We start from the raw sequence: 17,070 nt of genomic DNA, 5'->3' as shown, positions 1-17,070 counted from the left end.
ATGCATAATATGTCATGGGTGGTGGTGTGTATACGATCAGGTTTTAGTTTCAGCATAAAAATTTCTTGGGACTCTCTATTTGCCTTTAACTATGCTTTTCAGTATTCTTAATCTCTGTGTTTATTGTTGACCTTCAAATTATTCGTTAGCTATTTTTCAGCTGTATTATGGAAACTGAAGCTATTACTATCAAGAACTTCTGAATTTTGCTTTGTACCCTCTTGTAAAGGTTTTATATCTCACTTATTTGGTAGATAAGATCTCTAGTTTATTTTCCCAAGCATCAGATTTTTAGAACAAGTGGTATTTATGTTTATTGGTCTACGTCACACCATCTTTAGCTGAGGTGTAGTGCTGGTTAGGCTAAAGCACCTGAGCAAACGTTTATACCAATGCTTCCATGGGAAAATGTGTGCACAGTAACGACTTGGGATTCTAGATGTGTCTCCTGCTCTGGCAGGACGGGCTGTAATGCTGGAACACTCTGAGTTATAAATTTTAGGTACTTGTGAATGACAAGGGTATTTGAATAAATGATTAGCAGCATTCATTCACATGTGCTGTGTGCTGAAAAAAACATACTAACGGCGCATGGTCTCTACTTTCAAACATCGCTAGTCTGGACGGGCAGGGAAGTGATTAAGTAGACAAAACTAGGATCTCTGTTACATATAGCAGGTTAGAGAGACTATAGCAGAGAAGGGAAGAGGGAATCCCCTCCGGAGCCCAAAATTAGAGCTTTTTACTGTAAGCCCTCCCTGACCATATTTGACCACGTTCTTAATCTTGTAGTTCCTATTGATTTTACTTATTCTATGAAGATTTTTATTAGTATGAGATTCTTCTTAGGGCTTAGCAAACAAGAATATATTCTTGCTGATTTTTAAGTACCATGAATTATGTTTTTGTTCATTTTTTTCTTTCTGACTTGTTCTAATGTCTGGCTTCCTACATTTTTGTGTTCTGAGGTGAAGGCTAACCCTTAGGGTTTAAATATTAGCCTCTGTAAGGGTATTCCTTCTCAAGCTATGATTGAGCCATTACTTGCAATCAGTGCTGAATATTAAATGGACCTGGAGCCTTTGGAGAGAATATTTTACTGTTTTCATGTGTCATCAGAAGGCAGTAGGATAAGTAAATTGATATATGATGTAATCACTTTTTCTTTTACCTCATCATACTATTGCCACCAATAAAACAAGTCTATAGTAAGGGTACATAATTCTTCTAGAAATGAGTATTTACACATGGAGTGTTTTCAGTGTTAAATACAGAATTGTGGACAACATAACTCTTTTTAAAAAGACCACTTCCAGCACTTTCGGAGCTGGCCTGATGCTGTCAGAAGCAAAGTTCTGCCTAAGCATTTAGGAAGTGTGATGAAAGAAGGCAACCGTACTTTTCTTCATAAAACGTTGTTTACAGATGTAGCCAATTACTTGCATTTTAATGGAAAGTTTTGTTTTCTTGTTTTTAACTAAAATACCATGAGGGATATATTAATAGAATTAGACATCCAAAAGAAATTTTTTTTAACCACATGAAAATCTGGTTTGGTGTGAATATTGCTGTTGGTTGTTTTTAAAGAAATAGAATATTTATTAAAATTGTTAGTGAAGAAATAATATATGCACATAGAACTACTGAAGCCAGTTTGAAGGAGTATTCGATAAAAATTGTTTATCTTAAATCCAACCCTGCCTTTCTTGCCCTTTTTTTGGGATCATCGTACATACTTTCTTTCTGTCTCCTTAGGTAAATTGTCTGTGTTTATGAAAACGTATTCATGTATAGTTCAGTTCCCTAAACAATTTTGGTTCTAGTTTTTTTGCTCCTTTTAACATGATTGTACTTAAACGTTCATCATACGTATATGAGTATAACCGTGAGACAGGATATCAGAAGTGGAGATCCTAAGTGAAAGAACATGTGCGTGAAATTCCTCATTTGTTAGCAGTTGCCACGTAGCCCTCCGAGGGTGTGTCAGTCTACACATCTGTAAATTTTCAAGGAAAGTTCTTCTTTCCCCACACTCTTCTCAACACTTCCTATTCTCAAACTTTAAAAAGTTTTCACAATTTCATACATGAAAAATGTATTGCTTTAGGTTTTACTTTAAGTGCAATCCAGCATATTTGCATTTTTTAAGCTCTTGTATTTCTTTTTATATAAATTGCCTGTTCCTTTTGTATTGGATTGTTCGTCTTTTTCTTACTGGTTTGTAAGGTATTTCGTGAATTAGCCTTTATATATGTGTTGCTAATTATATTGCTAACAATCATTATATGTGCTGCTAGTACTTTTTTTTTTTTTTTTTACTGATTTGTCATTTGTCTCTTGACTTCATTTATGGTGATTATTTTATTTATTACTAAGATTTCTAAATGTTGTCCTTATGGCTTCAGAGTTTTGAAAGGATAAAAATTTCTTTTGATATTTTCTTCTAGCACTTTCGTAGCTTTTTTTCCCCCTAATTTTCTCCCCCTCACCTCTTTTCTTCTTATTAGTATTTCAAATAATCGCTCTTGTTTTTTCTTTTGACCTAGGTGCTAGTCCTATGGGAGTAAATGGAGGTGTAGGGGTTCAAACGTCAAATCTTCTTTCTGACTCGATGTTGCATTCAGCCATAAATTCTCAAAAGTAAGTTTTATCTTGGTTTGTACCGTGTGTCATGTTTTAAACACTTGTTAAAATTCCTTAATTGAGTTTTTTAGTTTCTTTCATTTGAAGGTAGCCTGGATGAATGGAAACAAATAGTATATTTGAGTACACACTTTAGGCTTTCTATAATCTTATTTGAAATTATATTACTTATCTGGGGGTAACCTGCACCTTCCCGTATGTACATTGCAAGTATGCAGCTGCTTAAAAAACAAGTTTACTTTATCCCAGTGTTAAGAATTAGTCCATTACCCAGTGAATTCTCTGGGGTAAGCTGTGTCAAAATGACAGCTTGGTCTTATAACACAAAATGTAGTCTTTTAAACCCAAGACTTCATCCTCCCTTCCACACAATGAAATGTTGTGGGTTAGCTCGTTCCCTCACACACGTACAAACATATACAAACTGTTTTCCCCAGACTTCTTAATGTAAATAGACTTGTTATAGTGTATCAGACCCATTGCAGTCATCACTGTCAGCTCTACTTAATTGAGATCTTCTTTCTCTACCTTTCTTCACTAAAACTATTTCACGACTCCTTTTTAAAGCCCAATGATGAGTGAAAATGCCAGTGTGACCTCTCTGGGTCCTATGCCAACAGCAGCTCAACCATCCAGTACTGGAATTCGGAAACAATGGCATGAAGACATTACTCAGGACCTTCGAAATCATCTTGTTCACAAACTGTAAGATTGTAGGCATGTCTTATTGATAAAGAGTTAGCATGTCAACATACTTCTAATCTGGCAGGCACCTAACCACAAGAGGAATATTACTGATTTTCTATAACCTGGCTGTTGCTGCTAATACTTATGCTTCTGTGGCTTTCTTCTATTCTCTGCTTCTCGACTTCTCACCATCATTTGTAGGAGTCTTTCAGCTTTAACAGTGTGTGAACTATTCTGCCTAGTGACAGTAATCAATATATTAGTTAAAAATTATTTTAGTGTCACTGCCTTTACAAAACTCATATTTTAAAAGAAAAACTAGATCTCAGCTCATTAGATTATGGCAGTGACAACACTGTCTTCTGTTATCCCTAGCAAAGCTTTTATTATGTTGACGTGTTAAACTTGGCTGAGTGATTTTCCGGTCCTCCAAATGTGCACATATCAATGGTTTATGAAATACCGCTGCACTATTTGTTGTGAAGTTGATATATGCCAGACACTCTGCCTTACAAACGCTGTCTTTAAAGAGTTTTTGTCAGATGGAGGAGAGGGAAGGCGTATGGAGTGGTAAAATGTAATTCACCCAGTATCATTAGGCTAGAGCTTGGACCTCACTGATTACAGAGCTTACACTTCAAACAACATGCAGCGTTGTTGTTCTTAGAGAAAGCGGTCTTTTTTTCATTTCTACTCCACTTAGGGGTCTCCTTAATTCCATCCATATTTTTTATTGGCTTAGAACCATGTAGCTTATCTTTTATCATCTTTATTTTTATGTTATATTGGCCTTCCAGTTATACTTGAGTTTCATTTAGGAATTCTAAAATGATAGCACTAGAAATAGAATTTGATGAGGAGAAAATTCTGAGATTTTAATAAAATTAATAAAGAATAACCAAAACAAACTTATTTTGTGATAATCAAGTTGTTTAGGAACTTTTACTGAATTGACAGAGGCAATGGATTATTTGGGATTGATCATCTGACTTGATGTTTGAAAGTTTATTATATGCTTGTGAATTTTTTACCAACTCAGATATTCTTCTAAACTTCCATTTATTCCTTCCCCATCTGGTTCCTTCAAGTACTATACAACTGAATGTGAGGTGTCCAAATGATAAAATTAGTGCCTGGAAATCACATTTGTCACTCTTTAGGAACACTAGTGCCAAGCATTTTGTAGGCAATTGCTAGAGAGTAAAAGATATTGAATTGAGCAGAATCGTTATGCATTTCTGTCCCCTTCACTTCAAGTTTTTTTTTTTTTTTTAAAGATTTTTTTTTTTAAAGATTGGCACCTCAGCTAACAATTGTTGCCGTTCTTTTTCTTTTCTCCCCAAATCCCCCCAGTACATGGTTGTATATTTTAGTTGTGGGTCCTTCTAGTTGTGGCATGTGGGACGTGGCCTCAGCCTGGCCTGACAAGCAGTGCCATGTCTGCGCCCAGGATCTGAACTGGCAAAAGCATGGGCCACCGAAGCAGAGCGCGCAAACGTAACCGCTCGGCCACAGGGCTGGCCCCCATTTCAAGTTTTTGATCTTTGAAGATTTGGTGGTGATGAATAGGTTTTATTTTACTAAACATGATAAATTGAGGAGAGTAGAAGGATCTGAAGGCTGTTGCTACTTGATACTATGACAAAGGTCAGGTTTCCTTACTTTGTGCTTTATGCAAATAGCACAGTATTAGTTTTTGCTCTACATTAGAGTGACACGGACCAGAGAGTATTTTTATGGAGTCATTTCTTACATTCTGATCCGGAAAACCCTGTGTGTACCATAAAAAGACAATTTCATTTCAGTCAGTATTTTATATTTGAGCACATCCCACCCCTAATTTTTAAATTTTACTTAATGTGTTCACTGTATAAAAATGAGAAAATACCAATCAAGAAGAAGTATAAAGTACTGTACATTTCTATGATGAGAATGAAAAGCTGACATAATATAATAGTGGTAGGATTTTCTCTTCCTAGCGTTCAAGCCATATTTCCTACTCCCGATCCTGCTGCTTTAAAAGACAGACGGATGGAAAACCTAGTGGCATATGCCCGGAAAGTGGAAGGGGACATGTATGAATCTGCAAATAATCGAGTGAGCATCTATTTTTTCTGTATAAAGTCAGAAATGGGCTTGTTCTAGTTGTTTAGTTTACTCCTCTTTGTAACATCGACAAGTAATACTATACTTTAGGGGATACCCTTTAGCTCTCCTGTCTTATTCTCACTGTGCACAGTCGAGATAACAAAGCAGTTTTCTTAAAGTGTATGTCATCAAGAATCTTACACTTTTTCCTCTTAATAACACAGTGCACTCATGTGGCACTTTATCTGGGTTGTCCTTCTGTCAACTTAAAAAGTGGTTGAGCTGTAACCAGCTCTGTGCTATTTTCACTGGAATATGGTGAATCAGCTGCTTAGTGTTTTCAGCTTAAGTAGTAGTCTAGTTTCTTTACATCAGTTGAACTTTCCTCTCTAAATTGGCATCTCTTCAAAATGTGGCATAGTCTTTCCCTGTGCTTAAATTGCCCACACATATTTTGTAAACCTACTCTGAGAAGTCATGCTTTTTATTGAATAGGTTCATAAGATAGCTGCTTTTCAGGAGATCATTACAAACATGAGCTTATATTTGGAATGATCTAAGAAAGTAGATTAGATTTTTTCCCCCATTTAGTAAAAGAAGCTAATATCTGTTTATAGTTCATTTTTTCTGTTACCTGATGCTAGCCCTCTCTTTTCCTCATCTTTATTTTATTTCCAAAATTCAAAAAGGCGGAATATTACCATCTGCTAGCTGAGAAGATTTACAAGATCCAGAAAGAATTAGAAGAAAAACGAAGGACTAGACTACAGAAACAGAATATGCTACCGAACGCTGCAGGCATGGTGCCAGTTTCTATGAATCCAGGGCCTAACATGGGGCAGCCACAACCAGGAATGACTTCTAGTAAGTGCTTTTTGTTATTATTTTAGGGAGAAATTGGTAATAAAATGGTTTCTAATCAGAGTCATTAATTTGTACTGGCTTGTGTAATTCTAGAGTTTTTGAATGACCCTTTTTTGCCTTTGCAAAAAAATAATTCATCCTTTAGTAAAAAAACAGTAGCTGAACACTATATTTAAGATTTCTGGGCATGGTACTAAGCATATCTTGATAATCTGGCTTCATTTTTAGACCCAAGATATTCTTCTCTCATAGTGACACCTAGATAATAATAGTCCACAGATTTTCACTGACTTGCATATGGTAGGCAGCCAATAGATGTAGGCTGAGCAGGTTCAAAGCCCCACCGGTTTTCATACATTCTAAACACACGATATCATGTTACTTACATTGTCACACTTACTTATTGACACGCTATGTTTGAAGGGTAAGAACTATTTATTTTTTTTAGAAGCATCATTTAAAATTCATCAGTTTCAGTGTTCTGATTACAGCAGCCTTCTCGACCTGATACTGATTTAATAACCAGATAACCAACATTATTACGCATTCCCTTATTCATTCATTGACTCATTACTAGGTTCCAAGCAGTGAAATACAGAGCTAGGTACAGAATAGTGAGTAAGAATACAGGCTATTTAAATGACGTGAGAAAGGCTATGATAGGGAAAAATCTATATTTCTTGAGTCAAGGAAGGTTGACTGCCTATAGGTACTGCCCACTGAGCCAGCAGGTACCAACTCTTACGCCATTAGTGGATTATAGGCGGGCTGAGAAATTCATCCCCCTCAGGCCTTGAAGTTGCTAAGAGAGTAGATCTTAAAAGTTCTCATCACAAGAAAAAAAATTTTCTAAGTCTGTATACTGATGGATGTCAACTAATGTCAATTATATCTCAGTTGAAAAAAAGACAAACACAATGGGAAAAGTGGACAACACAGTTTTCACACTCACCTAATGTGATGTATTAAGTTCATTGTGAATTTATCTAATTTTTATATTTGCATAGAAAATGATTATATGAGTAAGAGGAAGGATTATGGAAGACTTGAACTTTCATTTTTGTATTTCTATAAAGTTGTCTTTTTGGCAAAGAGCATGCATTTATTATATAATCAAAGGGGGGCTATGGTAGGTCTGTGTATTGGCCTGGAAAGATGTTCATAATAAGTGAATATAAATAACATGTATGTGCAGTCTGAAAAAGATCAACCTAGTTCTTAATGGGGTTGAATAAGAAGCTGACAACTCGATTTTTCACAAATAGGAAAACTGTAAGAGAAAGTTGATGACAGGCAAGTATGTGTTTTATAGTCTCATTTTTTCTGGAATGTGGCATATGCCCAGAAAGAAGTGGGAATAAATAAATACTAATCTGTTAACATTAATTTCTTGTGGGAGTGGTAGGATTCCTGAATACTTAGATTGTATGTTACAAAGTTTTTGATTGTGTATCTGTGTGTGTCTTTTGCATTGAGAGTATGTATTTAAATGTGAATGGTAGACATTTTAATTAATGGTTTTATATGGGTATATATATATTCTTTATCTCTAAATATTTGTCTTAAAATTTATCATCAAGGGGGCTGGCCCCATGGCATAGTAGTTAAGTCCACTGCACTCTGCTTTGACTGCCTGGGTTAGGGGGTTTGGATCTTGGGCGCAGACCTACACCACTCACGCATCAAGCCATGCTGTGATGGTGACCCACATACAAAGTAGAGAAAGATTGGCCACAGATGTTAGCTTGGGGCTAATCTTCCTCAAGCAAAAAAAGGGGAAGGCTAGCAGCAGATGTTAGCTTAGAGTGAATCTTCCTCACCAAAAAAAAAAAGAGAATCACCAAAATGTTCCTTCAAGTGTTCACCAGATGTTCCTTATGATCATGAAAAATTAAGAGCTGCCTAATGGGCCAAGAGTAGATTTTTATGGTGCATTTAGACCATGCAGTCAGTACAAACCATCAGGTATTTCATAGTTGTAAGCAAAAGTGCTTGGGCCAGATGTGGGCAGTAGGATTACATTTTTATTTTTTCATTTGATTAGTCTCACATATTTAAAAATCAGAAGATTTTGCATTACAATCTGGATTTCTGGCTTCCTTTAAAAATGGAAGGATCTAGCAGGTTGGCCCTCTTTCCAGGAGGGGTACCACTCTCTAGAGCTAGATTAGTGGTTACATATTTAGAAGGGTTGTGCTTTCTCCACTTCACCATAGTCCTCCCTATCCCTATTGTTTCAGGGGCCTCATCTTTTTCACTCACTGATAATCAACTGCCTGGCCCCTGCTGCCATTTACCTTGTAATGCCTATCTATATTATTGACAGGAAAAAACTTCTTCATAGATTAGGAGAAAACCTTATTTTGTATAAAGTGTATGTGGAAGATTAGAACTATTAGCAGAGGTCTATCTCTTTTTGTTTATGTTCTCGAATCTTTGTATAGTGAACATAGGGTACACTTGTTATTTTGTAAATCTTGCACGGTTGTAGATAAATAAATGTTCAGCATTCTCTCCAGTTTTCAATTTGACTATATTATAATTTTGTTAGGAGCGATATTAGTAGTAAATCCTTATGGACTTAGTAACTTGAATTACAGTGAACCACATAGTTGGGCAGTCATTTTTGTTGCTGTTTAGTATAGCAAACTTTATAGTAAATGAGCAAAAATGGCAGGAAAATTTGAGAGTTGTCTGAAGTGGTGGGCTTCTCTTCAGAGCACAGTCTGCCACAAGTATGCCTAAGGCTTGAGCATACAGCACTTCGGGTGAGGGGGTGTCCAAGATAGAGCTGGGTCACTACATGCATCTTGTCCCCTGGGTGCTGAAGAAATATTTGTTCTGTGCACCGTGATGTGAAAAGGTTGGGAAGCACTGTGCTAGAGGGTATGCAGATAACCCAAGAAAACATTTAGAACTTATATATTGATATTTTAGTCTCATTTTTAATTATTTCTATCTTTGTATTTGTTTTAAGAGGTACATGAACTGTAGTGTAGTATAATATGTATATTGTTGAAAGTCATTCACAGTGGGCTTGTGTGCACAAAACACATATTATTGGCATACACAATCAAATTTGGTCACTGGACAAAGCTCTTGTCTGTTGAGGTATTCTGCTTACCAAAGAATTGGGCTTAGTTAAACAGTAGCATATTAAATGCTATAGTAGTTTGTTTTTTTGTTTTTTTGTTTTTTTAACTGAAAGCATTCTGGTTCATAAAGGAATGTACTGAAACAAACCATTTGGAGGCATTTTCTCATATTCAAGAACTAACGTTTTTTAATGTTTCTGTCTAGTTCATGGCTTTATTCTTTTGAGATTCAGACTGAATTCTTCAAGATATTACTGAAGATATTTTGTGGGGCTTTTTTCTTTGTTTTTAAGAGAAAGGCAGCTGGCTGAAAGATTCTTTTCTAATCATCTCTATTCTACTCTAGATGGCCCTCTACCTGATCCGTCTATGATCCGTGGCAGTGTGCCAAACCAGATGATGCCTCGGATAACTCCACAACCTGGTAAGTTATGAAAGAAATCCGTGTCCTTAACGATGGCCTTTTTTTAACAAAGTCCCTGATGTACCACAAGATTATACTTGCCACCTTGGTTCCTGCCTCAGGCCAGCAGCGAGTATCATAATTACCTGCTTGAGAAATCAGGAAACCTTTTGGAGTTGAAGCCCAGGGAGGAAGGCAGGTTGAAGAGCAGTTGGCTGACAGGCTAAGGGGCAAAAGACATTAAATGATCAAGCATCCATTTAAAAAACAATTGGCCAAGATGGAATTTATTCCAGATTGTAAAATTTGGTTCAGAGACCATATGTTAATTAACAATGCCATTCTGTGGTTACTATCAATGAAACAGATTCATTCACGGTTGAAAGCAGGTTCCTTTATTTATCCTTATAAAATGATACATAATCAGAAATAAGAACTCTGTCTTTTATTCTCTAGTTCCATGAAGGTGTTCAGATCTAATGTTTTACACTTATTCACAGGTTTGAATCAATTTGGCCAGATGAGTATGCCCCAGCCCCCTATTGGACCCCGGCAAACCTCTCCTCTTCAGCACCATGGACAGTTAGCTCAACCTGGAACTCTGAACCCAGTAAGTTTAACCTCTTTGGGTAATCTTTTTGGCCTTTACTGACATTTTAAAAATCCTTTTTCATTGTTTCTACTTTGTAAACAAAAATTCTCACACTTGCTTAAACTGCTAACTGTAAGTGATAAATCCTTAACCTTGATTCTTTCTGTAATTCTGTTGTATTTGACCCTTAATATGGACGGGATTAAATGATTATATGTGTTTGAGAGGTGACACTAAATATTTTCTAAAAGTGGATTGAAGAAAACTAAACCATATACCACAATTAGGCAGTGAATACTAAAATCCTTAATTTTCACTTATCTCTTTTACCTGTAAATTGTTTTTAGAAATTTATCCTACAGAAATTATCAGTGAGATACTAAAAGATATAATTTGAAGAAAATTCGTATTAAGGGTGTTATATTATGTACTCTATTTTGAATAAAGGCCATGTCCTGAATGTACGTTCTGGGATTCGTTATGATTAAATTCTGTTACATATGTAAATTGAAATGCTCTGTAAGCAATAATTCCAGAAAGCTGTTGACAGCTTTAAATGAGAAAAAAAGGTTTCTAAAGTATATTATTATAGGACCCAATATAGTTATGAATTCTTGTTTATAATCTATATAAAATAAACACTAAAAGAAAGATGCTTCCAAGTACTGTTCAGTCGTACTACTAGAACACTTAGAAGAGCAACCAGTCACCTTTCCCTGGACTGTCAGTGTTGAGTAGCCTGCACACTTTGACATAGTCACCTCTCTTCCATAATGCCTATCTTCCCCCAACACAAAACCTACCCAGGCAGGAAACTATTTTGCAAGGGTGATGGAGGAGCAGTTGCCTGGGTTTTGAGATGATAAGACGGACTCATCATCTCACTGCTCCTTATTCATCCACTGTTCCATGTTGGCCCCAATCCTCACCCTGTCTTTCACAGTTAGCTTGTTCTTCCAGTCCTTGAGCCTTTTTGAAGTTGTCTAGCCTAATGTCTTGGCAGCAGTCTGTCTTGTTTAATGAGGAGTCTTAGTCTTCATTTTTATCTGTAAGACAGATAGATACTTTTCTTATGTTAGTAAGTTTCTGGCCTTTGGTACACCATAATTCCTTCCTTTATTAAAGGCCTGGCTTTGTTTTGGGCTATTTTAAAAGTGAAATTTAGCAATCTTACTGTATTTGTGGACCATGAATGCTACCAGGTTCAGCCACAACTTGTAAGATTTTACTTGTTTGTACCCATTATGGGGTCTTGCAGTCTGTGCTATTACAGTACTAGTGACATGAGCAAAGACCTCATGAAATTATGGTTCACTCTCCTCACTTAACAAACAGTATGCAAAGAAACAGTAACCTGTGTACCTTGCCAAGGTTCTGGGTGCATTTGTGTATCAAGAGAATATGTTTGTCTTGTAATTTCTTAGAGGAGGCTTAGTTCTCCATTACCGTGGCGTGAGAGTCAGCTGTTGCACCACTTTCTTCCTTTCCTCCCCTGCCCTCCCCACAGCAGAGCCAGAGCAGTTGGTGATTCCAGCTGCAGTAGAATCACTGTAATGAAGCAATTTGGTGCTCTGTGTTCTTTCTGTGCAGCCTATGGGCTACGGACCTCGCATGCAGCAGCCTTCCAGCCAGAGCCAATTCCTTCCCCAGCCTCAGTTCTCAACACAGGGAATGAATGTAGCAAATATGCCTTTGGCTCCATCTGGCGGTCAAGCACCAGTGTCTCAAGTATGTCTCACAAATAGACTTTTTTACTTGTTTTCATGATTCTTGAAATGTCTCTATGTAGGTTTTATAGGGAAGGGTAGCAGCAAATAGTGAAAATAGATGATTTTTAAGTTCTTAATAAGAACAATTATGGACATAAACGGTATTCTGAACATGAAGAGATTACTCTGTGACATAGCAATGGTGTTGTTACAAACTAGGAAATAGAGTAAATTGATAGTTTTAATCATTTTTTTTTTTAGTAGTGAATACTTTTTTAAATGAAATCTTAGAGCTGTAATGCAAAAGGAAGAACTCTGGCTGAAGAGAACATGGGAACGCCACAAAACGTTCTCCTCTCCTGTCCATGTCCCTGCAGTGGCTGAGGCCATTCTGCTACATTTTTTGAAATCTACTTAATTACGTACTATTTTGGTTGAATTATCCAAAGATATCCCCCCAATAACAGGATTTTTGACACGTTTTGAAATGGAGACATTCATTGCCAATTTCTGCTTAATCAGTTTGTGTCCTTAAATGCGTGTATCCTCCCTATGTAAATATTTCTTTAATTCTGTTCTGAATTGCCATCTTGTTATGTTTTTCATTTTAACAGGCACAAATGTCCAGTTCTTCCTGCCCTGTGAACTCTCCTATAATGCCTCCAGGGTCTCAAGGGAGCCACATTCACTGTCCCCCTCTCCCTCAACCAGCTCTGCATCAGAATTCACCTTCTCCCGTACCCAGTCGTACCCCCACCCCTCACCACACTCCCCCAAGCATAGGGGCTCAGCAGCCACCAGCAACAGCAATTCCTGCCCCTGTTCCTACACCTCCAGCCATGCCACTTGGGCCTCAGTCCCAGGCTCTACATCCGCCTCCAAGGCAGACACCTACACCACCACCGACGCAACTTCCTCCCCAAGTGCAGCCTTCACTTCCTGCTGCTTCTTCAGCTGACCAGCCGCAGCAGCAGCCTCTCTCACAGCAGAGTACAGCAGCCTCTGTTCCCACCCCAACGGCGCCACTGCTGCCTCCGCAGCCTGCAACTCCAGTAAGCAGAGACCTGGGTTTAGGCAGTCATGTTAGTGTTACTTCTGTGCAGTTTCTATGCTATAGTGCCATCTCTTATTGTAGTCTCCCTGGTTAGACTAGAATCGCTTTTAGTTAGGAACTTTCTTTTCCTTTCTGTTTTCCCTTCCTGTTGTGGTACCTAGCATAGAAGGAGCTCAAAGATTTTGTTTAGATCTGATATTGAATCTTTTCCAAACAGTCTAAGCTGTAGTATTCAAGAGCAAATGAACAAAATCATGGATTTATGAGTGTTTTCACTCTTAGCCAACGTTAGAAAACCATGATCTAAGATGAGAAAGGTATGGGCAACAGCTACTTCATAAAACACTTCATCAGCACCTGTTTCATCCTGGCCTCTGATAGGCAAGGAAGGGCCAAGTACAGAAAGGAAACTCGTGATTTTATTCTGTGTAGGATAGTTCTTGAAAATGCTGTCTTCTGATTATGAGGTTTCTCACTAGACAACGTAGGAAGAAGAGAGATTCCTAGTTATCCAAAAGAATGTGAGGGCCTCAAAATACCCACTCAGTATGAGAGTTCATTATATTCTTTCTCCTTTTCTGTACATTTGAAACTTTTCCTAATGAGAAGTTAAAAGCAAAGCAAGATAGCCAGTCATGCTTATTTTCTTTCCATTTCTCTGTAAATGTGAGCTCCTCTTAGGCAGTCATCTCTGAAACCCCCACCCCTCACACACTGCCTCAGAGTGATAGTTACTGAAGAAAGAGGTGCTGGCTCTTCTTGGTACAACCAGCCAGCCAGTGTTTGCCAGTCCTCAATCTCCTGTCTTAAGTAGAATTTACTTCCGGGAGGTGAAACAGGCAGAGTGAGTGGAAGTATCATAAATGGATCTAATGATGCCAGCCTAGAAATAGCTGGTTAATCATGTCATTCTGTGGTGTAGCTTAAATTCTGGTTGTATAATTGGCAAACTTTTTGTATTTTCCCTTCTTTCTGCCCAGCTTTCCCAGCCAGCTGTAAGCATCGAAGGGCAGGTATCAAACCCTCCATCTACTAGTAGCACAGAAGTGAATTCTCAGACCATTCCTGAGAAGCAGCCTTCACAGGAAGTGAAAATGGAGGCTAAGATGGAAGTGGATCAACCAGAACCAGCAGATACTCAACCAGAGGATATTCCAGAGGTGAGAGTAGGGTAATTATTCCTGTCATTTGGTGAGGACCTCAGTCTAGGAACCCAGTTAAAAATGTTAAGGAAAGTATTCTGATAATTAGGTCTTATTTCACTGATTTCCATGTGAGAAAGGGTCTTGAGATACATGGACAGGAGAGGGTAAGGTACATAAAATAATGATCTTACTGCTTCCCAGTTGCATGTCTTTGGAATGCTAAAAATTCCTACCTTGCCTTTTAGACTAAAGCAGAAGTCTGTAAAGTGGAACCTACAGAAACAGAAGAGAGAGGCACTGAATTAAAAACTGAAACAAAAGAGGAGGAAGCCCAGCCAAGTACTTCAGCTACCCAGTCATCTCCAGCCCCAGGACAGTCAAAGAAGAAGAGTAAGTCCTTTGGCTCTGGATTGCTGGAGGTGGGGGGAGAGTGAAAGATCTTGAGTAGAATGGGATAGAGCTTCTTGGGCCTGAGAGGTTGACTTTCATGTGATTTCATTAAGCTTGGAGCCCTTGGCCTGGTCTCTTCATTATTACTATTATTTGAAAAGAATTTTTCTTTCCTTTAGGTATATTTGCTTCCTGCAGTCACACCCATCATTTCCCTAGGGTTGGATGGTTAACAGTCTCTCAAAATATCTTTTTCAGAGAAGAATAATTGTTAAATAACATCCTTGACCAAAATGCAGGAAATAATAGCTATAATATTAGTAACATTTATTGTTAACCTACTGTACACCTGGCACCTGTGCCACACACCTTTAGTGTCTCATCTAATAACTTCACAGCAACTGTGAGATCGTTGATCCCTGTTTTATAGGAGAGAAAACTAAGGCTCAGCAAGGTTAAGTAACTTGCCCCAGCTTACTCAGCTGGTATGTGAAGCCAGGCAGGCCGATTCAGAGTCTCTGCTCTGAACCACCCTGCTTGAATATTAATGAGTCAAGCCAAGCAAGCAGCACTGCTTAGCACACAGAGTTAAACAGTGCCCACAGAAATTAGCTTACTAACTTGTTTAGGACTAGAACTTATTGTGGCTCTAGTGGCCCCTTCACAGATAGGTATTATCTCAAGGGGGAGTCTGCTGGCTCCTGGAGGTGATGTGTATCAAAGTGTTCCATTAGTACAATGTACTTTACAATGTTGGAGGTAAAAAATTTAATTTCCTTTAAAAATAAAGTTTGTGTATGTTGAAGTGTTATTTTAATGTAGGCTGCAACAAACCCAATCTTACTATTAGGAATCTCTTTAAAACAGCTAATCTCACAAATTTGCTCAAATTCTGTTTATTTTGAGCATAACCAAATATGAGAGACAAAGAAACCTCTCCCATCTGTTTGATTTTTTTTTTTCATGACAACCCCCACCATTAGGTGAAAAATATCTAATGTACTAACAAATACACCCCCCTCAAGATAAAATTAATTTGTGAAGAGCCAGCCCTGATGGCCTAGTGGTTAAAGTTCGGTGCACTCTGCTTCACCAGCCTGGGTTCAGTTCCCGGGCCCGGAATCACAGCACTCGTCTGTTAGTAACCGTACTGTTCTGGCAGCTCACATAAATGAACTAGAAGGACTTAACAGCTGGAATTTTTACAATTATGTACTGGGGCTCTGGGGAGGGGTAAAAAAGGGAGATTGGCAACAGACGGTAGCTCAGAGCAAATCTTTTTTTTTTTTAAGATTTTATTTTTTCCTTTTTCTCCCCAAAGCCCCCTGGTACATAGCTGTATATTCTTCGTTGTGGGTCCCCCTAGTTGTGGCATGTGGGACGCTGCCTCAGCGTGGCTTGATGAGTAGTACCATGTCCGCGCCCAGGATTCGAACCAACGAAACACTGGGCCGCCTGCAGCGGAGCGCGCGAACCCAACCACTCGGCCACAGGGCCAGCCCCTCAGAGCAAATCTTTTAAAAATAAATAAATAAAAGGCATAAAAATTAATTTGTGAATAGAAGAAGGAATAAGGCCTCTCCTCAGAGTGTGTTTTAAAGCTCGAAACTGGACCCTTAATGACTGCTTTCTTGAATGATAGCATAAATTAATTCTATTTGGGAGACATCAGCAAATCTTTCCTGACTTTCAGGACGCACACTGAGAACACATTTGAATGTAATTTGATTGAGAACATTGTTCTAGTAATAATGATTTAGTTCTCTCTTTCTTTAGATTGAAACATAACGTTTACTATTAAAACAGTAAGTTTACCATTAAAATGGTGAAAAATGGGGGCCGGCCCCATGGCTGAGTGGTTAAGTTCACCCGCTCCACTTCAGCGGCCCAGGGTTTCACCGGTTTGGATCCTGGGAGCAGACATGGCATCACTCATCAAGCCATGCTGAGGTGGCGTCCCACATGCCACAACTAGAAGGACCCACAACTAAAATATACAACTATGTACTGGGGGGATTCGGGGAGAAAAAAGCAGAAGAAAAAAAAAAGATTGGCAACGGTTGTTAGCTCAGCTCTTAAAAAACAAAGTAAAAACCCCTAAGCTTGGAAACCTCAAGTGTTTAATGAGGGGCCCTTCCCTGCAGTGATTCCGATCTCTTTAGTCATGAGGCAATACCAGGTCTAATTTCTGACTGTCAAATACTGATACCACACACGAGGACTTCTTTCTTTTCTTGCTTGACAGCATTTCGCTTCTATCGCCAGCATCTTTTGAAATGTTATTTTGACAAATGTCTTCATAAGTTTTTGGAAGGCTTAGGATTCTGTTTCTACTTGGTCGAGACTATCATAACTGAATTTGTGGCTGAAAAATTAGCTGAGCCATGAAGGATGTTTAAA

The 17,070-nt window shown here is 38.2% G+C and overlaps 1 protein-coding gene across 3 annotated transcripts in view; it reads left to right on the top strand.

Annotated features, from left to right (window-relative positions):
- Window positions 1–17,070, top strand: part of EP300 (E1A binding protein p300) — a 74,491-nt gene that overhangs the window by 36,419 nt on the left and 21,002 nt on the right. For all 3 annotated transcript variants that reach the window (XM_046646023.1, XM_046646024.1, XM_046646022.1), the window contains exons 7-16: window positions 2,547–2,640; window positions 3,211–3,348; window positions 5,310–5,427; window positions 6,108–6,282; window positions 9,724–9,801; window positions 10,281–10,390; window positions 11,963–12,100; window positions 12,696–13,133; window positions 14,116–14,295; window positions 14,526–14,670. In XM_046646023.1, coding sequence (XP_046501979.1) covers window positions 2,547–2,640; window positions 3,211–3,348; window positions 5,310–5,427; window positions 6,108–6,282; window positions 9,724–9,801; window positions 10,281–10,390; window positions 11,963–12,100; window positions 12,696–13,133; window positions 14,116–14,295; window positions 14,526–14,670 — 1,614 coding nt within the window. The remainder of the gene's footprint in view (window positions 1–2,546; window positions 2,641–3,210; window positions 3,349–5,309; window positions 5,428–6,107; window positions 6,283–9,723; window positions 9,802–10,280; window positions 10,391–11,962; window positions 12,101–12,695; window positions 13,134–14,115; window positions 14,296–14,525; window positions 14,671–17,070) is intronic.

This window comes from Equus quagga, chromosome 19 (genome assembly GCF_021613505.1).
Source record: "Equus quagga isolate Etosha38 chromosome 19, UCLA_HA_Equagga_1.0, whole genome shotgun sequence".
Lineage (NCBI taxonomy): Eukaryota > Metazoa > Chordata > Mammalia > Perissodactyla > Equidae > Equus > Equus quagga.
Note: the sequence above shows the minus strand (reverse complement) of the source record. Positions and strands in the feature narration are given on the sequence as shown.